Raw genomic sequence first — 26,641 nt, forward strand, 5'->3', positions numbered from 1 at the left:
ACGCGCGCTATCAAGCCTCAGGCTACTTTTGACATTGCATTGGATAATTAATGCACACCCCTGCAACGGCGAAAGCACTGGCACGCCTGCGTTTCCCCGATCACCACCCACAAATGGTACTTCCCATCAATCACTCTGCGATGGGTCTGCGTAGTCACTGCAATTGCAGTCCCGATCGCAATAACCAGTTCCTGCACTGAGATACATGCGCAGTACGCAACAATCGGCCGATTGCGTGTGTATTAGCAACTGCGTTCCTTGCTGAATCAGGCCCTATATGGTTTGTTCTGAGATGCAGGGAAATCGAGATGACCATCATATCATGTGCACATAGTTCTAGTGTGTACCGAGCCTTAGCATTCAGCCATTGAGGTCTACTAGTACAGCTAAGGTACAGTCTGCTATCATTTTGAGGGCGGAGAGGGGGCGGTGATGGCCTCAGTTTCCCAAAATGGAGGTGTGTCGCCGCCATGTGGGTAAGTGACGAGGCCAGGATCTCCGTCGGCCGACGAGATCCTGGCCTCTTTTTAGCATCTACGGAGGCCGGCTTGCCTGACCTCATGGGTCACTTAGCCGCCGATGCATTCTAGAACGGCGTATTGCGTTCTAGAATGCAACTTGAACCAGTAATGCACGCAGGAGGCGAGATGCCCCAGCAGACAGTGATGGAATATTCATATCACCGGCCGCCATAAGAGAAATGAATGTATTATAGTGGCATTTGGGCCAGAGGCCTGAGACATGGGAAAAATATGTTCTGGGCATTTTGATAGAAGTGGTGTATGGCGCTATATGTGTGAGGCACTTATGGACAGCGTGCCCGAAACTTGCTTTACCATTCTGTTGACCAAAGGGACCCATCGGATGGAAAACAAAGTTGCCTGAATCTCTACAGAGCAAATACTAGCGATAACTAATATTCCTCCAAGGTCTATAGAGAGTTGGAGGTGCGAGCAGCAATCCCACCACAGGCAGTCACAGGAACCATGTTATAACTGCATTAGCGATCAAGAAAAAAATACAACATTAATACAAGCATTTCATTGTTAAATCATGTTTTAATACACTTTTGTTTACATCAACTTCCATACCAATGTTACATAACACTTATTTGGCATTTTCCAAAATATAAACTGGAAAATCAATTTAAAGAAAAAAAAAAATTATAATAATAATGATTAGTTTACAGCTTCCAAATTAATGTCTCCTCATGAGAACGGTAATACACATCTGAATCTATTAGACAATATGAAATGTACATGTAGAACTACTAGGCATTCTAATGTAGCGAGCCCAACAAACAAATATACAAAACACTGTTCCTGGCATAACGCCCCTGGCTCACCGGTTGGTACCTCTGGCTCCAGGCCAGTGGCTAGCAGAGATGGATGCATACAATTCTATTATTTTAATTGCATTTAACACAGCATGATTAGTAATTGCCCAATACTAAACGGTGTGGGAGCACAGGGATCCAAACTCTGGAACCTTTGCACTGTATCGTCTGTGGCCTGCCTAACCCCCACTGGTAACTGATCACCATTCTTGCTGTATGAAGCCAAAAAGGCCAATCAGCAACAGGAGATTTAATTAGTACGAACTACAATTGTTGGGTCGGGGAATGAGATAGATCCCCTTCCGTTTCTATACGATGACGTCATCAGCCAGTGTCCAACGTCATTCCCTACCATCCAAGTGGGCATAGAGGGGGAGCATATTCGTGTGGCGAGCAAAGCGAGCCACCAAGCCCGCAGCGTGGCGAGCGAATCGAACCTGTAAGGGGCCGACTTTCTTATTATCCTGGAAAGTGTGGGCAGAAACCACCACTTCCGCCCTCACGTCACTTCCAGGTACGGCTACTGAAGGGGTTTTATACTCTTCCATTGGGTCGGGGAGAATTCTGGACAGGCCCACTGTGAATCTGTTACAGTTTAGCTACATACGGATGCTTCCATACCAGTGCCCCAGAGCGAGCATAGGGACAACTTAGGCATTGTCTGCTACTGTGGAGAGGCCACTAGTCCTACTGACTGGAGACTGGAGGGGAACAACAGAAAGTTTACTTTTTTAGTAAGCGATGAAGAGCATGAGGCTGCATACGTATCTTAAAGTACTGACTTGTACCTATCTCAGTCGTTTCTGTGATGGCTGAATGGGCGTTACTGGGTGCACTCACAGGAGACGTCCAGTGGGCGTGTAGCCGCAGGTGCAAGCTATTCCGAGTCCTGCCTATGCCCAGTGCATGCCATTTTCAGTCATATCGTCTCCACCTGGCATGGGGTAAATATAAGGGCCCTTACTAGTGAGGACGGCTACTATTGTGGATGAAGGGCTGGGGGAGGGGCGATCGCATAGATGCCCAGGATTCAGAACACGGGAGGCTAGTGACATAGGAGCATAACATGAGACCAAGGGGTATATTAACGAAATGATTTCTAGATTGCCAAGTGTCATGGGACTACTATGGCAACCACAGTCACATGACACATATTGGCAAGCAGACACGCTTTTTAGCAGGTGTCTTCTCAGCATGCGTGTTCACTGCAAAATTGCCCCCTTCTCCTGCTACCACGTAAATGGAGGGAGGGCTCTGACTCAGATCAGGTGACCCCTTTCTTTGAAAATGAGACTGAGCGCTGCAATGACTCGACTTGGAGTGGCGGCCATAACAGTCTACACCACAGAGAGTTTGCGGAGACAAATTAGACAGAGGAGGACACAGTTAAAAAAGTCACATGCTTGATAAAAAGGTGGAAAACCGGCCGTACAAAAATAAATGAACATAAATCACAATTCTAGTATGTAACATAAAGAGGACTGTAGAGTCCAATGTTCTCAGCAACAAAACACAGAGGAGAAGAATAAAACAGACAGATCACTATGATCCACCATTATGTAAGGTGGCTAAACACCCATGGCTGGCTATGACCATTGTTGGGCACAGGTATAACCAAGAGAAGATAAATCAGCTTATTTGGTTAGTCGGGTAGTACTGATCAGCGTATTCTGCAATGTAGGTCTCTTCATTTATTTGGTTTAACATACCCTTGTATAAAATGTCTGTTATAAGCACTTCCGCAATCAGTCTCTGCTTTTCCTCCATTCTCCGTAGCTTTGACGCAACAGTGATCCCAAACGCGTCATACTCGTCATTGTTCTTAGAGAGAATGGCCGCAGCCTGAGATAGCAGCTCGTTGCTTAAGTCATCGTCGTTGTAGATCTTTCTTTTCTTCTGTTTCCTCACAGGAATAACTTCTTGTATCTCAAACTCCACATCGTCTGATTGGCTGTTGCTGGTTACCTGCAAATTAATAAAGGAAAACAAATTGATCAGGATTGAAATCAATGTTAAAAGAATTCTCCACGTTACCTGTCAGTTTTACATATGGTACGGTATATACTGCCCCACTTCCATGAGAGACAAGCATACAGACAGAGGGAGACAGAGAGAAACTGAGACACACACACAGAAAAACAGAGACAAACACTTAGGGGGTCCATTCATCATCAGGGGTCCGATAGGACCACCTGATATTCAGCAAACTCTGTAAACTTAACGTTTTTAAAGTTTGCATGCGAGAAAAAACACCATCTTCAGATGGCATTTGTACTCGAAGCCCCGCTCCTTCCTATGAAAAGGAGTTCCGGGGTCCAAGCAGATCCCTCCGCCGCCTCCTCACTGTGTGACCAGCGGCTTTGCGAAGGCAGGACCTCAGGTCACATGCACAGAAACCGGCCACGGGGAGGTAAGTAACGCTGCTACTGAAGTAGCGTTAATAAATGCAGTGGCAACTGCTTTTCAGAGCAGCTGTCCCGCACAGGAGCAATGCTGAATTGCTCCTATGAAAAGTATCCCCCTGCGGCGAGGTGGATACTTAATCGGTGGCCATACAGAGAGGGGAGTGGAAGAGACCCACACAGAGCGCGATAAAGACGCACAGACCGGAGAACAAATGTTATACCGCCCCATAACGACTCATTGCGGACACCGCAGTCATCTACCTGAGACAAGTTGGTAGATTCCTCGAAGGTTTCCAGGTTCTCATCGGCTGGTTCATCCTCCTGACGCGCTTCCTGAGTCTCTTGGCTTGAGCTGGACAACGGCTTCCTTGGAAGATCCTGGCCAATGGTAAATTTAAGTAGGTCGTAATACCACAGCCGTGGCACGTAGACGTCCTGCACGGAGGCAGCAGATTTCTTGGATACTTGCACCTTATTAAATTCCTTTTTGAAGACTGTTCTCAAATTTGCGATCTTATGTTTAACGAACTGAATATTTGCTGTTGGACAAACACTCTTACAAAGGCCGACTAACAGCTCATAGGCTTTTGATCTCTTCTGTTTATTAGAATAGTCGGAGTATTTAACATTCCATAAACATGGAAATGATCGATACGCGTCTATAAATTCTTTTAGGAATTGTGGATTCATAAGATATTCGGAGTACATTTTCTTCTTTGCAAGATCCATCTTAAAAATAAAAAAATAAAAATTAAGTATACATATGCTAAATAAACAGAAAACAGGGGCCTTGTCTGTTCAAAAGAATCATAAAAGTTATACACTATTTACCTTTTGAGAGAATGAGTAATTTTTTTTTGCAGGAGTCCACCATTTCTTGTAAGGATTTCTGAGGTAGCCCTTCCTTGTATTCATATGTACTATAAAAAAAAAAAAAAGGATTTGCACATTTTTGTTTTAATAAATACATTTAAAATAAAATTGGCACAATCCTCTGCCCCACAGCCATCCCCTGGAGGTGCTGCCCAAGGCCCCTCTTCACCCCCTGCTTCTACATATTTTGGCTCTGAGCAGATTTCTACACCTGAAGTTACCCTGAAGCAGATTCTAGAAGCTGTCACCTCCGAAGAAAAGCATTTGTATGATAAAATGGAGAAGGTACAACTGGATCTTTCGTTATTACGCCAAGATCTTCAAATAGTTCGGGAACGGGTTGGGGAGGCTGAGACATGCATCTCCACACTGGAGGCCTCTCACTCTCCTTTAAAAAGAACAGGTCACGGGCGTGGCCTGACTGGCTTCCTGGGCAGCCGCACTTTACAGGAACTCCCGGTTCCCGTGCCTCCATTATCTGCCTCCTAGACGTATTGGTCTTCCCTCCTGCTGTGTCCGCGGGAGGCAATCGGGAAGCCGACTGCCTAAATACCGGCAGCCGGCTTCCCGACTGTCTTATCCCGGCAAGGGTGAAATGCCGGGCGTCTAGATGTAGGCTCAGGCGGCCGGCGGTATTTCATACCAATCCCGTGTCCGCACTCCCCCAGGCTTCACTCCCGGAGTTTGAAGTGGTTCTGCGGGACCCGGCGATCCGCGGCCTACTGAGCCTCCTGAAGCCGCAGCCTCAATTTTGGAGCTCTGCCAGCAGACCACATGACGTCGTCGCTGGGGACAACGCTGTGCTCCTTGGACACACCTGCTCCTGTGGCTGGCCCCTAGTCCCTTCTATCCAGAAGCACCTTTCTCCTGGTTGGACCTAGTTGTGCATAGGGATCGACAGGGGCCGACATTTTGGGACACAGCCTTTTCCTCACAGTGTGCCTGGGTGCTGCTTACTGAGCCTCTACACAAGTTTCCTGCAAGTTGCTATATGGCTCTTCTATCTCCTATTCACTCCTATGCTCAGCTTGGTGACTGATTGTTTACCCCCCATCTACACCCTCCTCTAAGGCTGTAACTCCTTACATCTCCATGCTGTTCCAGTGATACTTCTACCTATCGGATGTGAGCTATAATAATTTGTGCCTACCTGCTAAGACCTCTGCAGTTCATACCTATGTGATATGAGAATCCAGCACCTTTAAAGCCATCTGCTTTTTTTTTTTACTATCGCTTCTGCCTCCGACCTCCGAGGACCATCATGTCTGTCACATGGTGCAAACTTTCTACCCTTGCACCTCCTATTAAATTTATTTCACAAAAAAAACCCGACAGTGTCTGCCAGAAAGCTCTCGATGGTGTCCACCTCCATGACTACCTCTTCACCTGGTCTTGCGACTAGTCTGGACCCTCCTACTGATGCTCCACTCACAGTCCGTACGCTCCATCAGGTGTTTCAGGCGTTTCGGACGGATCTCACCTCTGATTTTCAAGCCTCCATTAAACAACTCTCTGCTGAGGTAACGAATGTGGGTGGGTGACCGCACTAACCATTTTGAAAATAAAATGCAAGAACTTGTGTCTTCCCACAACGATCTCCTCATCTCCCATAACTCGGTTCTGACGGAGTTAACAGCTGTTAAGGTTTCTCTATATGCTCCTAATTCCCGTCAACTCCCTTTTAGAGAAACCTTTGAAGACATTTCTAAGGTCCGTCAAGGCGCACTTATACTGATGGGTGATTTTAATTTAATCCTTGACCCCAAATTGGATCGATCTTCCCCACATGGCCACCCTTTTTCCTCGCGTGATGTAGGTTCTTCACTTGCTTTTAAGAAATTACTTGCAGAGTTTGATTTGTATGACACCTGGCGCACCTTTTTCCCAGATGAGAGAGACTACACCTTTTTCTCCTGGGTTCATAATATCTATTCTAGAATAGATTTCATTTTTTTGGATAAAAGAATCCTTCAGTCCACTACAAAAATTTTAATTCTCCCTATCACCTGGTCCGATCACGCCCCTATTTTATGGATTTGGAATACGGACAACCATCTCCCCCCTACGCGTCCTTGGCATTTTCCTGAATATCACCTTCATGATCCTGAGATTCTAAAGGCTCTCACATTATACACACAGACTAATTCCCCGTCAGATACTTCTATCTTTACTGATTGGTGTGCCTTAAAAGCGGTACTCCGTGGCACTTCTATTCAAAAAGGTGCTCAATTTAAAGCCCGTTCTCAGAAAATGCAAAGTGATTTAGAATCTACCCTGCACTCTTTGGAATCTCAGAATCAGGCCCATCCAACCAGGGTGTTGTGTAAACAGCTACAGGAGGTTCGACAACAGCTTCAAAAACGGTCTATGCTTCGTATGCACTCGGCCCTTACTCGCCTACACCATAGGTTTTATACCGCTTCTCTCCTCCTAGCTCGTAAACTACGTGGTCGCCAAGTCCATAATAGAATTAAATGTTTTCTTACTCCCTCCGGTTCAAAATGTCAATTCCCTTCACATTGCCAATTTGTTTTCAGAATATTATGCAAAATTATATAATTTATCTGAAGCCCTTCCACTCCCCAGCCCTCAGCTTCTATTATTACTTTTTAGATAGTTTGTCACGTCCTTCCTTAGATGCAGACAGCCTGGCGTCTTTGAACACCCCCTGGTCTCTGGAGGAGATACAGCTGGTGATCCAGCAACTTCCTAAGGGAAGGCCCCTGGTCCTGATGGCTTTATAAATTATTTTTATTCTGCATTGAGGGGTTCTTTCCCCAATCCTTCTGCAGCTGTACCTGGAAGCTTCTAAAACCGGCTCCTTTCCAACTGAAATGGTGGAAGCACAAATTATGATCATCCCGAAACCTAGTAAGGACCCCTCTGACTGTAAATATTATAGACCTATAGCACTTCTTAACACAGATATTAAAGTATATGCTAAGTTGATAGCTAATCGTTTGAATCCATTGCTCCCCCAGTTAATACACCATGACCAGGTTGGTTTTGTTTTTGGATGCCAGGCTCCTGATAATACCCGCAGAGTTTTAGATTTAGTTGATACGCATACGCATGCACAGACTGGTGACAATCGCCCGTGCGATCGCTGCGTTGTGTGAGGGTCTGAATCGGGCCCTATATGCGCCAGGTGTTGTTCAGGTTTGGACCCTGATCCATCAATGCTCTCTCTACACTGGCCCTTCAGCTTAGATTTTTAGTAATGGTTTCTTTTCCACCCCTTTCCCGATATCTAATGGCACTAGACAAGGGTGCCCCCTTTCTCCACTAATATTTGTATTAGCCATAGAACCCCTTGCTCAAAAAATGTGTTTATCCCCTGAATTTCCTTGTCTCTCAGTATGTAATACTTCCCATAAATGATGCCTTTTCGCAGATGATATTTTATTGTTCGTGACTGACCCAGAGACCTCCTTGATTCCTCTCCATAATATATTAAGCAGCTACAGTGTTGCTTCCTAATATAAATTGAAAGCTACTAAAACCGAAACTCTGCCCCTTTCAATTCTCCAGTCTCTGAAAGGGCGTTTCCCTTTCACCTGTAAAGATTCTTCTTTATCTTATCTGGGAATTTCTATCCCCTCTTCTCTATTCATAATGTCCATAATGTTAACTATGCTCCTTAATTGATACAATTGACAACCCTAGTCACTGCCTGAATCATGAGGTCTCCTGGTTGGGCCACCTAGTGGCATTTAAGATGATGCGTTTCGTGCTATCCCATACGCAATACCTCGTAAATTGTAACATCAGATGCGGCGGCTGATGCTGTCCTATGTACGGAAGCGTAAAGCTCCCAGAATGGCTTATAGCCTTATGATTCGCTCTAAACCACAAGGAGATCGCACTCTTCCTGATTTGTCTAGGTACCATGAAGCAGCCCTACTCCCAATTACAATTATGTGATAGGTTTTTACCCCCTCGTTCTAAGCCTTGGGTAGACTTGGAACGTGCCATCTTTCAGGAATTTCCTCTCCAGGACCTTCTATGTTTACCCAAACAGTTATGTCCACAACATTTAACACTCTCAAAGACTGCCCTCGATACCCTAAAAGTATGGGATCTTAATCTCTTGACTCGCTTTAATTTTGCTCTTCCCACCAGGACAATTTCTCTTCAAGCACTAGACAAATTATTACCCAACCTTCACATGCCTTATTGGATGCGTTTGGGTATTGAATCCTTAGACTTCTTTTCCTCGTCCTCTATTTTACCATTCCCTGACCTTTTTGTTAAATTGAAGGTAGGCCCATCGGCTTGGTTCTATTATCTCTAACTTACACATTGGGTGGCCCAAATAAACACTGGCCCTACTACGTTTCAAACGCCACCAGATCAAATTTTAAATACATTATCTAGATCAGGGGTTCCCAACCACGGTCCTCAAGGCACACTAACAGTCCAGGTTTTAGGGATAGCCATACTTGAGCACAAGTGACTTAATTAGTACCTCAGTTATTTTGATTAAACCATCTGCGCACAATCATGGATATCACTAAAACCAGGACCGTTAGTGTGCCGTGAGGACCGAGGTTGGGAATCACTGATCTAGATCCTCTTCCCGTGGAGTTATATCTTTTTGGTATTCATTATTGTCTCCCACTGCTCTAACGCTCAAATCTCCCGTTCAGCTCCAATGGGAAACAGATCTTCAATGTTCTTTCACCCTTAAACAATGGGAGTCTGTCCATCTCTCTTCCTTCTCCAAATGTACTAATCATTCTCAAAATGCATATTAAACAGATTGCACAAGATATGGCCTACAGTTTCTAAATACTTGAAATAAATCTTTGACACTCTGATGGTACTATTTTTCATATTTTTTGGGACGGTCCTTTTTTGCGCCCTTTCTGGTTGGATGGTATTTTCTCTTCTACAGGAAGTTCTGGGTCTCACATTACCCCATGGCCCCTCTCTAGCCCTTTTACATTGGTACCCTATCACTGTTCCCAAATCTGCCCGTTATGTCCTTGGTCATATTTAAATATCTGCTTGGGCTACTATAGCCCAGCACTGGAAATCCCCTTCCCCCCCCCCCCCCTCCATTTGCCAAGGTCATAACAAAAACACAATTCCATTTTGTAATGGAGACTAGGGACGCCGCTTACTCCATGGCTTCATCTTCTATTGTAAAGTGGTATCGGTGGCATATATATGTCACTGAAGGTAAGGGCGCACCCTCTGCACGGCCTGCCCCACAGAGTCCGCCCTCCCCTTGTAATCTTAACGAGCCTCCTTCGGGAGATTCAAATTTATTAACCTGCTGTATATTTACAAATGTAATATTTGTTTGATGTCTACGGATGTCCTGTTACCTTATTTCTATTTGTCTTTCTATGCTCTCCCCTATGCCACTTTTTCTTTTTTCTGTATCCCTATTTTGCATATATTCAATAAAAATGTATTGATGGAAAAAAAAAAAAGAAGAAGAACGGGTCACCACCTTGGCGACTCAGATGACTGCCATGCACAGTAAAATTTTGGGCATGGATGGCCGTCTGAGGCGGAATACCGTGCACTTTATTGGTCTTCCCGAATAAAAAGAAGGTCCTGTCCCAGAGGATTTTCTGGTGAAACTGCTGGTCGATACATTTGGCCGTGAATCTTTTACTCCTCAACTTGCTGTAGAAAGAGCACATCGCATACCTACCAAGCCTCTCCCGCCGGGCGCTCCACCATGTACTTTCATCGCAAAAGTTTCTACATTACCAAGATCGGGACACGGTGCTTCGACTGGCAGGCACTAATGGTCCACGGGAGTGAAACAGAGTTCGTATCTCTGACTTCCCTGATTTTGCGATGGAGGTCCAGAAAGACAGGGCCCAGTTTCTTCCTATAAAACGACGTCTTTGTGAATTGAAATTGCCATATGCTATGTTGTTCCCATTCAAACTTCGCATGGCAGTTAATGGTGAAACCAAGTTTTTTGCGACCTCAAGAGAAGTATCGGCATGGTTAGATCGATACGCACCAGGAAGAAGGCAACTCGCCGAGGACTGATCCTCTGACTCTCCTCTGGATTACTTTTGTATCTTTGGATGGTTGAGCTGGATTACAGGTTTATATAGGATTTAGATGTATTCTACTGCGTTTTTTTTGTTTTGTTTAGGGTTATAAGTATGCCTAGGTTGGGGGAGGTATACAGGGTGGAGAAGTTTAGGGGTTTTTACATTTTGTTTATGTATTTTTTATTATGTTTTTTTTCATTATAGGTTGTATGGTATGTGAGTGGATTACAGAGCAAACGCAGAACAGGATGGTATACAGTAGGTTTTATATTACATGGGCATTATCGAATAGAAGTACAGTTTATGTATTAGAGGTAGCCATTCACGCCAGACTTTCATGGTTAAATTGTTAACCTGGAATGTTCGAGGGATAAATGACAAGCTGAAACGTTCCCTGGTCCTCAAACACTTGAGGCGCTATGACCCTGATATATTTTGTCTTACCGAGACGCATTTAATTGGGAGTAAGTTGCTTCTCTCAGAAAGCCATGGGTGGATTGGGTGGGGGGGGGAAGAGAGAGAGAGAAAGAGACTCCTTTTTCATATGAGGTATTAAAAAAGGCTGGTGGTTTTGTGGCGCATTCCCCGTCTACAACAGTACTGTAATATGTTTAGAGGATTTTAATAACGTGTTTAATTCAGCTCTTGATAGATGGCAAGAGTCAGATGTACCTCAAAAACAAAGCGGTAGTGGCTTTTCCAATTATATGGCTGACCTAGGTTGGCATGATGTATGGAGACTCAAACACCCCAATGTATGCCAGTTTTCATGTTTTTTTTCCATAAGTATTACTCTTTTTGAAGAATAGACCTAGCTCTGGTCTCTCATAATTTACTCCCCATGGTCTCCCATATAGAATATGAAGCAAGAGGTATCTCTGACCATTCCCCGCTCATTATGACAACTGACCTGGCCAGTCCCGAAGGGCAGTCAATATGGAAACTCAACCCATTCTGGCTACAACAGATGGGAGCAGGCTCAGAGTTAGAAGCACTTTGGAAGGAGCTTTGCCTTGGTTCTGCCTTGGTGGCGATGACATGGGATGGAATCATAGGTTCTGCCTCAGTGGCGATGACATGGAATGCCTTCAAGGCCTATTTAAGAGGTACATTAATCTGAACTTAAATTATTCCAGAGACAAAAGGAATTAGAACTTGAGACCGCATGTAAAAACCTAGAATTGGCGTACTTGAGTGTTAGTCTTGAATCATCAAGACTTAAATGGTTGGCTTCACAAGCTGCCTGGACAACACATTTGCAGGATACAGCCAGTCGAAGGTTGTTATTTTCTTCGCACTCACATTTGCTGACAGGACAGGGAGCTACTTAGCTCATTTGATTAATTTTGATCGCCGTTCAAATACAGTCACTGAAATTATAGGGGATAGCGGCTCTGTGGTGTCCACTACCCCTGACAGAGCTGAGGTGTTTTTGTCTTATTTCAAATCTGTGTATTCTTCAAGATTATCTTGCAGCCATGCTGAATTGGTGTCTTATGTTGCAGATATAGGATTGCCTTCCCTCAATACGGAAGTTGCTGCCTTCTTGGATGCTCCTTTTTCAGAGGATGTGCGGGCGGCTATTGGATCTTTCCCAGGGGGCAAAGCTCCAGGGTTAGACGGCATTCCAATAGACTTCTATTAAAAACATGCTTCAGTATTTATTCCACAATTGTTGGAAATTATAATACATTGTTTGAAGAAGATATTCCCCCCCCTTTCTATGTCAGAAGCATTGATAATAATACTGCCCAAGCCTAGGATGGATTCTAGGTTACCAGACTCTTACCGCCCTATATCACAGATTCCTAATGTGCCAAAATACTGGTAAAGATATTGTCTGTCAAAAACAAAGTAATAACTAATAGAGTCCACCCAGACCAGACTGGATTTCTGCCTGGACAATCCACAGCAGTGAACATTAGACGTCTTTATACCCAGAGTCCTCCTCAGCTATTGTGTCTTTAGACGCAGCTAAAGCTTTCGACTCCGTGAAGTGGTCTTTTCTGTGGGAGGTCATGAAAAGTTTTGGAATAGGTCTGGTGTTCATAAAATGGTGAATGGTGAAGTTACTGTATTATGGTCCTCGTGCCAGAATATCTATTAATGAATATATCTCTCCATCTTTTGCACTAGACAGGGATGCCCTAGAACCTCTGGCATGTCTGTTACACGCCCATCCAGGCATTAGTGGACTTAGGCTTGGGGGTAGAGAAGATAAAGTAGCTTTATATGCTGATGACCTGTTGCTTTTCTTGTCTGATTATTCTACATCTATGCTGGTTGTCCTTCAGCTGATGTCCACATTTGCTATGTTTTCTGGCCTGACCACAAACTGGGAGAAATCACACATGCTTCCCCTTCAAGGGTCCTGCCCATATAACCCTTTAATAACTCTGCCTCTTCGTTGGGTGGATAAATATAAGTATTTAGGAGTTTGTATTAGCAACTCATCGGATTATATTGCCCTAAATGTCCAGTCACAGTTGACATACCTAAAAGCCAAAGCCCGATCTTGGAGTAAATTACCACTTACATTAACTGGTAGAGTCAACCTGGTTAAGATGGTGATCCAGCCTAAGCTGCTATATATTTTCCTCCAGTCCCCTATTTATCTTACAATATCATTATTCCGCAAAGTGGAGGGCTTGGTTTCCTCTCTGGTCTGGGTGGATAAATGAGCTTGAATTAGTTACAATACTCTTACTAGAGCCAAATCTGATGGAGGTCTGGCATTGCCGCATTTTCAGTTTTACTACTATGCAGCTCAACTATCACACTTGAAGCTTTGGCTGCAAGATACCTCAGTAAATGCCCTGCACAACTTGCTGGTAGCTCAGGCAACACAGAGACATACACCCTTGCAGGCCCTACTGGCCAATAAGGAATATAGACTGGGCCCCCAGCTACTTTTACAAGCTGTTAAAATATGGGAGTAGGTTAAAAAATTCCTGGGTTTCACAGATATTGACCCTGATACACCCTTATGGAATGCTAAAGCGTTGCCAGAACGATCAACCTTAGAGGTGGAAGCAGTATGGGGTAGCAGAGGAATAACTGTGTTGAGACAGGTCTATGGCGATAATGTTCTAAAATCATTAACCCAATTACGTAGTTAATTCAATCTTCCCCATACACTATTCTTCATATATTTGCAACTTAGACATGCTTTACATACACAAATTGCGGGTGCACCTCTGATGTTACAGGATTCTGTGCTCAAGTTGTTCCTATTGTCCCGAAATGCTCGTAGAGCTCTCTCATGCCTCTACTCCTTTATTATGAATGCTCACCATTCATCTAACCTTCCAAGTATTAACCAAAAGTGGGAAGTGGACGTACAGTAGGCCCAACGTGTGATGAATACTGGTCTCTGGCCCTTGGGAGTCCAAGAGAATCCACAGCGGCTATTCGATTCCAGCAAATTCAATTATTTATACTAGACAGGACTTACCTCACCCCTGTAAGTCTCCTACAATTTGGGGGGCATGCTGATGATATTTGTCCTAAATGTGGGTGTGCCCAAGGGACCTTTTGGCATCTCCTTTGGTCCTGCCCAAATGTGCACAGTTTCTGGGGCCAGGAGTGATTGCATCATTAAATATACCCCAATCTGCTGTGACTCCGGCAGTTTGTACTCTTGGTACTTTGGCCGAGGATGTATTTGATAGGTACACTAGACAATACATTCTCAATTTATGTACCCTGGCCAAGGTATGTATAGCGAGAGCGTGGATGGCTACTACGGGTCCTGAGCTTCAAACGCGGGTTGCTCTAGTTAATACCACAATATCTCATGAGCGGTATTTATATACTACTCGTAAAGCTGAATCTAAGTTTGATCAAATTTGGCAGAGATGGTTACAATTTACATATGCCAAGTTGCCACCAGATCAGCATACTTTACCTAGACTCTAAATTTGATGTTATGTCTCTTGCTTGGGAGTCAGACTATGGTTGGATTTTGCTTGATGCTGCGTATATATGATTATCTAATGCATATTGGGAATGGAGGTTTCTTCATTATGTGCCCTAGCATTTAAGTGTTAATGCTCTAGCGTTATATTGTATATTCTGTACTAGATGATTTTGACACTTTTCTGCACTGAGTCTATTATATTCTTTTTCATATACTTATACAGCACCTTGCAAAAGTATTCACCCCTTTGCATTTTTCGTGTTTTGTTGCCGCACAACCTGGAAGTAAAATGGATTGTGTGAAGGTGTGCATCATTTCATTCACAGAACATGCCTACAACTGGATAGTTGTGTTTTTTTATATTGTGAATCAAACATTTAGGACAACATAACAGAAAACTTCAGCGTGCATAAGTATTCACCCCCCTAAAGTCAGTACTTTGTCGAGCCACCTTTTGTGGCAATTACAGCTGCAAGACGCTTTGGATAAGTCTCTATGAGCTTGCCACATCTTGCCTTCTGGGATTTTTGCCTATTCCTGAAGGCAAAAGTGCTCCAGCTCCTTCATGTTGGATGGTTTCCGCTTGTGAACAGCAATCTTCAAGTCTGACCACAGATTCTCAATTGGATTGAGATCTGGGCTTTGACCAGGCCATTCCAACACATTTAAATGTTTCCCCTTAAACCACTCGAGTGTTGCTTTAGCAGTATGCTTCGGGTCATTGTCCTGCTGGAAGGTGAACCTCCGTCCCAGTCTCAAATCACAGGCAGACAAACAGGTTGTGCTCAAGAATATCCCTGTATTTAGCACCATCCATCTTTCTCTAGACTCGAATCAGTCTCCGCTGCTGAAAAACATCCCCACAGTATGATGCTGCCACCATGTTTCACTGTGGGGATGGTGTTCTTGGGGTGATGGGATGTGTTGGGTTTGCGCCAGACAGAGTTTTCCTTGGTGGCCGAAAAGTTAAATTTTAGTCTCATCTGACCAGAGCACCTTCCTCCATACCATTTGGGGAGTCGCCCACATGCCTTTTGGCAAACTCAAATCATGTCTTCTTATTTTTATCACTAGGCAATGGCTTTTTTCTGGCCACTCTTCCATAAAGCCCAGCTCTATGGAGTGTATGGCTTATTGTGGTCACATGCACAGATACACCAGTCTCTACTGTGGAATTCTGCAGTTCCTTCAGGGTTACCTTTGGTCTCTGAGCTGCCTCTCTGATTAATGCCCTCCTTCCCCGGTCTGTGAGTTTTGGTGGGCGGCCCTCTCTTGGCAGGTTTGTTGTGGTACCATGTTCTTTCTTTCCATTTGATGATGATGGATTTGATGGTGCTCTGGGGGATCATCAAAGATTTGGATATTTTTTTTTTTTTTTTATAACCCAACCCAGAATTGTACTTCTCAACAACTTTGTCCCTGACTTGTTTGGAGGGCTCCTTGGTCTTCATGGTGTGATGCCTCTTGCTTAGTGGTGTTGCAGCCTCTGGGGCCTTTCAGAAAAGGTGTGTTTATACTGACAGATCATGTGACACTTAGATTTCACACAGGTGGACTTCATTTCACTAATTATGTGACTTCTGAAGGTAATTGGTTGCACCAGAACGTTTGAGGGGCTTCATAGCAAAGATGGTGATTACATATGCACATGCCAATTTTCTACATTTAATTTATAAAGACTCTTTTTTATATATATTTTTCTCATTTCACTTCACCAAATTAGACTATTTTGCGCAGATCCATCACATAAAATTCAGATAATAAAATAAAATAAATGACAGGTTGTAATGTAACAAAAAAGGTAAAAAGCCAAGGGGGGTGAATACTTTTGCAAGATACTGTATATGTTTATATATGCTGTAGTTTTTTTTTCTCTATGCTCTGCAGTTTGCAAATGTGTTTTATATATATATATATATATATATATATATATATATATATATATATATATATATATATATTTTCAGTGTTCTATATATTTGCGATGGATATGTTTTGCGCTTTTGATGTGTGATGATTATTGGTGTGGTTTTTTTTTGTTATATTGTATTGTTTAATTGGAAAATATTTTCAGTAAAAAATACTCAATTTAGAAAAAAAAAAAAAAAAAAAAAAGTAGATCTATACATTACTAATCATAACATTTCTTATATAATACTTACATTGAAAACGTCAAATTTTGTTTCAGACTCCATGGCAGCACAGACGTACAAGTTATAGCTTGGTCAGCCGAGGGAGATGTATCAAGTCTTCTATGGAGTGGGGAATTGGACAAGTGCCCATAGCAACCAATCCGATATTGCATCTGTGCAGTAGGTGTCTTTTTACACCAGACGCTTTCTGCAGTATTCGCTTCATTTCAATCAGGCTCTATGTGTCTCTGCCAGAGGAGTAGGGGGCAGTATGTTCCGTTTAGGTTTCAGGGTTCTTTAAGAGATCTTTCTAAGGAAAGTCAGCACCATCATTACTAGTTGAACAGTAGAATCCCTGAGGGTTATCACTGAGATAGCCTCAATTCCTCTTTCTGTTGCAGTACTGGGCACAGTGTCAGTGTACACCTCCCCATAGGGAAGTCTATGGCCTCCTATGTGTTACATTGTGACCTTTATGCAGATGAAATAAAATCCATCTTTTTAACCAGAGATATGCACAGCCAGCCCCCCAACCACTGGAGCAGATATCCCCGTCGGAGCAGGATTAAAAAGTCAGATGCACGGTCTGGAGAGCGCAGTGACTTGCAACTCAAAAGTTATATTTAAATCGCCAAGGAAGGAAAATAAGCTATTCACGGCCAAGCAAGCATAAAAATCGACATAAGAGGTTGTGTTCAGTGGTAGACTCATACCTCTTTTCCACCAAAAACCCGGGTCTGACCTGGGTTTTCAGACATGGTTCCAACCCAGGTCAGACACCATTTACACAGCACCATCGATCTGAGTTATTGTCACGTCAGCCCCGTTCACACAGAACCTGGGTCTGCCCTGCTAAACGTGTGAGTTCATAAAAAGTGGGAGGTGACTGCTCCACAACCTCCAATCAACTCATTTTAGACATGATCCAGGTCGGATAAACCAGGTTGCACCGTTTACACGGCACAATTACCTAGGTTCATCCTGGGTCCAACCCTGGTATCTACCTGGGTTGGATTGCAGGGTCACTAGACCCGGGTTATTTTTCAGGGACCCTTTTACACTGAGCTGCAACCCGGGTAGACCCATCAATAACCCAGGTATTTGCTCTGGTGTAAAAGGGGTATCAGTGTACCCCTGTGTATCGGCCAAAGGATGTATATTAGGAAAGTCTAATAGGGACTAAAGGCTCCGAATATCTCCACTGGACAGATAAGTTTTCCTCACTGACTTGTACTGACAGTGTGTAGAGACAAGATGAGTATTGTGACAAGGAGAATATCTGACTCTTTTCTCTAGGTCTGTAATTATTACTCACACGGGATGATATCTGTAGGGTTTTCCTCCTCCTTAATCTTCCCACGGATCTCATCTTCTCTTTGAATATCTGGACCAATATCAACTATCACAATATTCAGATTTTCTTCCTAAAGAACATGCAGAAAAATACAATCAGAAAATCTAAAAGGATGATGGAAACCTCAAAATAATTCATAGGTCATTCTAAATCCCATTATAGTGTTCACTCTAGTACCCTGCACCTGTCACAGCCCGTGCAGTTCCCTTTTGCTGCCTGGGGGTGTCACCCTCTACTCTGGTGCTTCTAGCACACTCAGCTGATGCAACAAACTGCTGATACAGACTAGAGTGTGCTAGAAGCATCATAGCAGAAAGCTACACCCAGGCAGGAAAGAGGAACTGTACGAGTTGTGACAGGTGCAGGGTTCTAAAATGAACACTACATTAAGAAAGAGAAAAACTGAACAATCACAGGTTCCATGTTTAAATCGCAAACTGGCCCAAAGCTTTAAAGCAGTGGTTCTCAAACTCGGTCCTCAGGATCCCACAGAGGTCACGTTTTCCAGGTCACCCAGGAGGTGCACAGGTGTATTTATTACTCACTGACACAGGTGGAGCTAATTATTTCATTTGCCATTCTATGAGGAGACCTGAAAAACACACATTGTTTGAGGTCCTGAGGACAGAGTTTGAGAATGAAACTAGACACAAGATTAAGTCACCAAGACTTCCCACTGCAGAATTCATAACCTTCCACTGAAGGCAGTTGAAGCCACAAGAAAAGCCTATGGGACAATACCAGAAGAGGACCCAATGCCGGACAAAACCATTAAGTTGGAGAGCATTTTAGCTATGCTTGATGCACTATTACTGGTCTGCCTGTAAAGAAGCTTTCTGCCACATAGAAACTGGCCACTCTGCCAGGCCTGTTCCACAATTAGAGTTCATTCTAGCAGCCTGCACCTGTCACGACCCGTGCAGTTCCTCTTTCCTAGAAGCACCAGAGCAGAGAGCGACACCCCAGACAGGAAGGCAGAGGTTGTGACAGGTGCAGGGTGCTAGAATGAACACCACACAATGAGAGACATTAATATCTCTATATAACAATCTAAGCTAGCTTCAAACTTTTTGCTCGTTACAATGGACAACCAAAAAATCACTGGGCAAGAGATATAGAATCCTGTCACCGCCTCTACATAGAGACCTGTGCCAGCTTCCGCTAAACATCGGCGCTCTAGATCTGGGACCGATCTAAGCACGCTCGAGAAAAACTCTCTCCTGGTTATACAATGCAGTAGTAATAGTAAAGATCCAAAGATGAAAGAGAAGCCCAAGATAAAAGTATTAAAACACTTGAGCAACATGTATATAGTACAGCCATGACCAGTGGCGTAACTAGGGCAGGGCCATCGGGGCTCGTGCCCTGAGTGTCATGGCACCGGCACGTCCAAGTTAGCCAGTGTAGTGCCGACCGCAGTGAGTGCGGTCAGCACTGCACATTTACTCAGGACCGGCACTAGGCTTCCCTGCGCCGGCCCTGTGCTGCACAGCCGCGCCCCTTCTCTCCCCCTGAGTGCTTACCTAATAGCGCTAGGCGGAGGGCAGGAGGCGGGCTCAGGCTAGTGCATTTACACACACATCGCCGCCGCGATGTGTGTGTTAAGCAGCAGCCAATGAGAGTCAGACACTCTCATTGGCTGCTGCGCCCACTGCAAGAGCCGGGCTGGAGCTCACTTATGAGCTCCGCCTTCCGGCTCCTGCAATGGGTAATGGTAGAGACGTCTCACCCATAATGCAGAGCGTGCCAGCCCAGGAGGACTGATATGCGGACAGCAGCGGGAGCAGTGGTCAGAGCGTGGATTCAGGTAAGTGTATTATTTTTTTTTTTTTTATTTACTTGTGTGTATGTGTCAGGGGGGGGGGGGGGTTGGGGGAACCTCTACTGGGGGCACCACTGGGGTGGAGGGACGACTACTACTGGGGGCACTGCACCGGGGTGGTGGACTGCTGCTGGGGGCACTGCATCGTGGACCACTGCATCGGGGGACTGCTACCGGGGGCACTATATAAAGGGCACTACTACTGGGGGCATTATATAAAAGGACACTGCATAGGGGGGACCACTACTGGGGCACTGCATAGGGGGGTCTACTACTTCGGGCCCTATATAAAACGCACTGCATATGGGGGACCACTACTGGGGCACTGCATAGGGGGGTCTACTACTGGGGGCACTATATAAGGGGCTCACTACTGGGGGCACAAGGGACACTGCACTGGGGGGACCACTACGGAGGGCACTGTATTAGGGGCACTGGATAGGGGGGGGATCACTACTGGGGGCACTATCTAAAGGCCAATGGATAGGGAACGGGGGGGGGGTGATCACTATCGGGGGCCTGCATAATGAGAACCACTACAGGGGGCACTGTATAAGGGGGATCACTACTGGGGGTACTGTATAAGGGGCAGTACTGGCGGCCTGCATAAGGGGGGGCCACTACTGAGGCCACTGCATAGGGGGGACTGTATAAGGGGCACTGCATTAAGGTGCATATGGAATGGAAAGAAATGTTCAGAGTGACAAGAAAAGGGGTGTGTCACATTGACACGCCCCATTTTTAAGTGACCACGCCCCATTTTTCATGAATAAAGAATGGTACCAAAACATTATCCAAGAGCAACTTCTCCCAACCATCCAAGAACCGTTTGGTGAGGAACAATGCCTTTTCCATCATGATGGAGGCTCTTGCTATAAGGCAAAAGTGATAACTAAGTGGCTCGAGGAACAAAACATCAATATTTTGAGTCCATGGCCAGGAAACTTCCCAGACCTTAATACCATCGCCTCAAGCCATGTTTTTCCTCTATCGGCACCTTTCCGTCAAAATACCCCAAAGCCACTGTCTGTTTAGTCTCTTCCCAACGGCAATCAAATAAGCTCCAAGATCACTTGCTGAAAACACCCAGGGGTAGGTTTACTAAAACTTCTAAAAATGTAAAAAGAGGTATTAAACAGAGCAACCAATCGGATTTCAGCTATCATTTATCTATTGCATTTTAGAAAATGATAGACATAATCTGGTTGGTCGCTATCAGCAACACCTCCACTTGTCGGTTTTAAAAGCTTTAGAAAAATCTACCCCCCAGATTTCCCTCTTCACTGCAGCCACCAGTCCCTATGAAATAGTCATCGTCTCCAATTATTCATCTGCTAATGAATGTTTCAGTTCCTCAGTGTCTAACAATCAGGGAGAAGGATCATCCTAAACAGTCTGACTGTCCCTTAATGAAACGCATGGGAAGATGGAATAAGAAAAGCAAGTTACAGGAGAGGAGAATAATCCGTTTGTTGCTGATACCTTAATATGTTTATCCAGCTTGAGATCTTCTGCTGTACAATCCTGTGAGTACTGAGGGCTGAGATATCGCTCTGGGGTATTTCTGTTACTGGATCCATCTGTAGGAGACATACCCAGTGATGGATATAAAGTTTACATAGGATTCATTATATGAGCTGTAAGAGTATAGTAGTGACCTGGACAGATATCTAAATGGACTGTCTTTTGCCGAGTGTCCTTATGATCACTCACACTCAACTCTGACGCCTCTCACTCCTCACTATCATGTCGGACTTTACACGGTAATCAGGAAACTGGGTGTTTTATTAGCTGTAACATGCACAGTTATAAACAAGGAATCTACTCTTCAGTATTGCATAATGCGGAGGTTCCCGAACACGGTCCTCAAGGCTCCCCAACAGTTCAGGTTTTAGAGATATCCATGGTTGAGCACAGGTGACTAAATCAATTTGACTGAGATACTAATTACAGATGTGTCCTCATACATCTAGCCTCCTTGCGCGTTAAACAGCCCTTCTAATCGCGCCATACCGTGACGTGACTCGGTAGCGCCGAGTGTCTTCGGCGCTACCGAGGCACATGGAGCTCCCGCGTTATTTGTGGCGCGACTTGCAGCGCATGGAGGACAGATGTATATGGACACATCTGTGCTCAACCATGGATATCTCTAACACCTGAACTGTTGGAGAGCCTTGAGGAACACGTTTGGGAACCACTGGCCTAACGAATAGACTAGAACAGTGGTTCTCAACTTCGTTCCTCAGGACCCCAAACAGTGCATGTTTTCCTCACAGAATCACAAGTGAAATAATTAGCTCCACATGTAGATACCTTACAATGTGTCAGTTAGTAATGACTGCACCTGCTGGGTGACCTGGAAAACATGACCTGTGTTGTGGTCCTGAGGACCGAATTTGAAAACCATTGGACTAGGCAGTACTATATTTCAACAAAGGAAACAGTCTGAATAGATTAAACAGATTATTTGAGATGCTGATAAATTACATGGACTTTGCTACAAGGGTCAGGAAATGGTGAGTCTTCAAGGAAATAACATGACCAGGTCCAAAGGTCTAGCATGAACCGATGCATAATGCTTAGGGCCCATTTTCACCGTGTAAAATAGAAAAAAAAGAAATCAAACAAGGGGCTAAAACCGGTCTAGGGGGTATATTTACTAAAGGGTTATAGAAGTGGAGGTGTTGCCCATAGCAAGCAATCATATGCTAGTTATCATCTTCTAGAAAGTACTAGATAAATGATAAGTAGAATGTGATTGGTTGCTATGGACAATACCTCCACTTCTATAAACTCTCACTTCAGTTATACCCCTTTTCCACTAGCCTCAAAAAAAAAAGGTTATCGCACGTGAGCGCGCATCAACCCGGGATTTTGGTAAGTGGAAACGGCTCTACCCAGGTCCAGTCACCCAGGAAGCCAACCCTTCTAGCGAGCAGGGTTACTCCCGGGAAGGACCCAGGTAAGGCTCAGTGTAAACGGGTAACCCGGGTCATCCGACACAGGACCAGTTTACAGCACGGGTAAAGGCGCAAGGAAATTATTTAATCTCCAAGAGCCGGCACTGCACCCGTGCGCAGTGTGAACGGCGCCGAAACGGGTATAACCCGGATCGGCGCCGCAGTGGAAAAGGGATCTGTCCTGAGTCTGAACCGGTTTGGAACTATGTTCCAAATCTTGGGTCAGGCCTAGGACTTAAGTGGAAGAGCGGTTTAAATAGGTCATCTAAACGTGACTGATGTGCTTTTGTCCATCCACTGTCACAAAGACAGTATTTAGTGCATAGTACTGACCTGTGGTGATACCTGTAGGGATTTGCTCCTCCTTTATCTTCACACGTATGGGAACATCACCCTAAATGTTGTACACAATAATATAGTTAATCATAAACACTTATTAACAAATAACCAATAAATAAATGGCAGGGAAACATAGTATATTAGAAACTGCACATTTATTATCAGAATTTCTCAGTTCAACCTACTTGTACATTCTGTGATGTGAGATGCTGACTCTGCCGCTTACTTTTAACTCTATCCATTTGCAGTTAGATTAGAAGTGTCATATGGGATAACGCTGGTGCTGCAAATTGAAGGACAAACAGCAGTGAGATTTGTTACGGTCTGTTTAATTGGGTGACTGTGAACCAGTGTGCCCCATCAGCATACAGCAGATACAGTGTGAAGGACTAGAATAGACTCACCCCTGATCCGTATAATGTGCATAAAGAGGGAATTACAGACATAAATATCAGAACTTACTGAGAAAAGCTTCGTTGTTCTTGTTGACTAAAATACAGGAAACGGAAGTTGTGTTATGAAGTAGAAAAAAAAAATTACATCCGGGTTCTGCGTTCCACCAGTGTTTAGAAATGTACACCCCAGCAGACTTCCTGGTTCTGCGTTCCAGCAGAGACTTCCGGGATTTGCGTTCCACCGAAATTCTGGGTTTTGCGTTCCACCAGACCTCTGGACTCGATCAGAGGGAGGGAGAGAGCGGGAGATTACAGCCGGCTCCCTGCACGAAGCTGGGAGCTGGACTGACTGGGGATTTAAGTGTATGTCCCGGCACCTGTACAGTAACACAGGACACACTGTTATACAGCCTCCTATCCCGCTGCTTCTGCTCCCGGACCCGGACAGAGGGAGCAGCACCGTGATGGCTGCTGGTGCTACATCTAATGTATTTAACACTTTCTTCATACAGGGAGGGGAAGGGGCAGATGTTTTGAATATAATATTTAAAATAATTCATAATAAATTACCACTTGCCCACTATTAATGGGATGGTAGGGGGCGTGAAATGGGATTGAAATATAGACGGCTCAAATCCTGACCTGGAAGGCCGACAGTAGGAAATCCCAACGCCCCCCAGGGGTACCTAACCCCCCCACCCCCCCTCCCGGTGGTGCCTGACCCTAACCCCCCTTCTCCTAGCCTAACCTTCCCTAGGGGGGTGCCTAACCCTAAGTCCCCCCGTGGGTCCCTAAGCCTAACCCCCCCCCATCCCCGGGATAAGTGTTATACTTACCCGGCACACGACGATCGGGATGGCGGGGGTCGGTCTTCGATGGCTATCTTAAGTCCCGTGTGGGGCAGGTAGTGTTGGGATTTAGACGTCTGCCTGTCCATTAACTACATCCCGGGGGCGTAACCCTAAACTGAGTGATAGGGAATAGCCAGACCATTTTAGATAACCGTACAGGGTACAGACCAACTCAACCATTCTGGGTGCCTGAACAACGCTCAGTCTATCATAGCCAGACGTGTGCCGGAGCGGGCTGCAGATCACCTTAGATACCTGTTCCAGTTGACGAAATGGGCTGCTGACCACCTTAGATAACCAATCTGGGTGCCAGAATGGGGCGCAGGCACCTAAGATAGCCGTTCCGGAATGGGGTGCAGGGCAGCTTAGATAGCCAGAACGGGTTCCGGAATGGGGCGCAGGCCATCTTAGCCAGAACGGGCTGCAGACCACCTAAGATACAGGTAGCCATTCTGGGTGCAGACCACCTTAGATAGTAGTTTCAGGTGCCGGAATGGGGCACAGACAGCCTTAGATAGCCGTTTCGGGTGCAAGAATTGGGCGCAGGCCACCTAAGATAGCCGTTCCGGGTGCCGGTATGGGGTGCAGGTCAGCTTAGATAGCCAGAGTGGGTGCCGGAACGGGCTGCAGACCACCTAAGATACAGCTAGCCGTTCTGGGTGCCGGAATGGGGTGCAGGCCACCTTAGATAGTCGTTCCGGGTGGCTGAATGGGGGCTCAGACAGCCTTAGATAGCCGCTCTGGGTGTCTGAACAGTGGTCTTACCACCTTCGATAGCCGATCCTGGGGCCAGAACGGGGTGCAGGCCAGCTTAGATAGATGGAGCACAGAAAGTCTTAGATAGCCATTCTGGGTGCAGACCCTCTAAGATAGCCTTTCCGGGTGCCGGAACGGGACATAGCCAGAACGGGTGCCGGAATGGGTCACAGGCCACCTTAGATAGCCAGAACGGGCTGCAGGCCACTTACAATAGCCGTTCTGGGTGCCGGAATGGGATGCAGACTACTTGAGATAGCTGTTTTGGTGCCTGAACAGGGTGCAGGTCACCTTAGATAGTCGTTCCGGGTGTCGGAATGGGGCGCAACCCACCTAAGATAGTCTATGTCCTGTTCCGGCACCAGGAAAGGCTATCTAAGATAGCTGTTCTGGGTGCCGGAACAGAGCACAGACTACCATAGCCAGCCATTCCGGGGGCCGGAAGAGGGCGCAGGTAACCTTAGCCAGCCATATAGGGTGCCGATACAGGGCACAGACCATTCTAGATTGCCAGAACACCTTATCCAGCCTTTCAGGGTGCCGGAACAGAGCATACTGTAGATTACCATAGCCAGCCATTCTGGGTGCTGGAACAGGGCACAGACTACCATAGCCAGCCGTTCCAGGTGCCGGAATGGGGCACAGACCATCTAAAATAGCCATTCTGGGTGTCAGAACGGGGAGCAGGCCACCTTAGGTAGCTGTTCCGGGTGCTGGAAAGTGGAGCAGGCCACCTTAGATAGCTTTTCAGAAGACCAGAACGGAGAGCTGACCATGTTAGAGAGACGTTCTGCGTAGCGGAACGGGGCACAGACCATTTAAGATAGCCATTCTGGGTGCCGGAACAGGGTGCAGGCCACCTTAGATAGTTGTTTCAGTTGTCCGCACAGGGCTCCGACCACCTTAGCTAGCCATTCCAGGTGCTGCAACGGGACACAGACCATCTTGCTCAGTGTTCAGGGTGCCGGAAAGTGGCGCTGACCACTTTAGCCTACCATCCAGGGTGCCAGAACGGGGAGCAGACCAACTTAGATAGCCATTCTGGGTGCAGGAACAGGGCTCAGACAACCTTAGATAGCCGTTCTGGGTGCCAAAACGTTGTGCAGAACAGCTTAGATAGCTATTCCAGGTGCAGAAACGGCACAGACAATCCTAGATAGCTATTCCGGGTGCCTGAACGGGTTGCAGACCACCTTATATAGCCGTTCCAGGTAAGGGAACAGTACTTTTACCACGTTATCCAGCTGTTACGGAATGGGCCGTAGAGATCCTTAGCCAGCTGTCCCAGGTCCCGGAATGGGGCTCTGACCACCTTAACCAGTATTTCAGAAGTATTTGAAAAAGCAGGTGGATCAGTGAGAGAGGTAAATAAGTCAGACAGCAGAGGTAAGAAGACACTGAAGGGGAAAAAAGTCAGAGATATGTAAGCAGTGGGTGAGTAAATTTTAGATTTAGAGAGAGATGATGAGGGCA

General features: G+C 45.4%; 1 protein-coding gene across 4 annotated transcripts; it reads right to left on the reverse strand.

The window, feature by feature from the left end:
* Nucleotides 1–1,044: 1,044 nt before the first annotated feature.
* Nucleotides 1,045–24,483, reverse strand: LOC148502452 (uncharacterized). Of its 4 annotated transcripts, none has more exons than XM_088449875.1 (9): nt 24,398–24,483; nt 23,707–23,938; nt 23,352–23,449; nt 23,161–23,221; nt 21,350–21,447; nt 18,007–18,115; nt 4,573–4,661; nt 4,003–4,470; nt 1,045–3,301 (listed from the first exon to the last, which is right to left on the reverse strand). In XM_088449875.1, the coding sequence occupies exons 3-9, from the start codon at nt 23,406–23,408 to the stop codon at nt 2,966–2,968; spliced, it is 1,218 nt and encodes a 405-aa protein (XP_088306001.1). In that variant the 5' UTR covers nt 23,409–23,449; nt 23,707–23,938; nt 24,398–24,483; the 3' UTR covers nt 1,045–2,965. The 4 variants fall into 4 exon arrangements, with proteins under 4 accessions (XP_088306001.1, XP_088306002.1, XP_088306000.1 ...); XM_088449876.1 differs by having other exon boundaries at nt 23,707–23,835; nt 24,398–24,413; XM_088449874.1 differs by lacking the exon at nt 24,398–24,483 and having other exon boundaries at nt 23,629–23,714.
* Between the last annotated feature and the right edge of the window lie 2,158 nt (nt 24,484–26,641).

This window comes from Taudactylus pleione, unplaced genomic scaffold (assembly GCF_031769625.1).
Source record: "Taudactylus pleione unplaced genomic scaffold, aTauple2 ptg000497l, whole genome shotgun sequence".
In the NCBI taxonomy this organism is placed as follows: domain Eukaryota; kingdom Metazoa; phylum Chordata; class Amphibia; order Anura; family Myobatrachidae; genus Taudactylus; species Taudactylus pleione.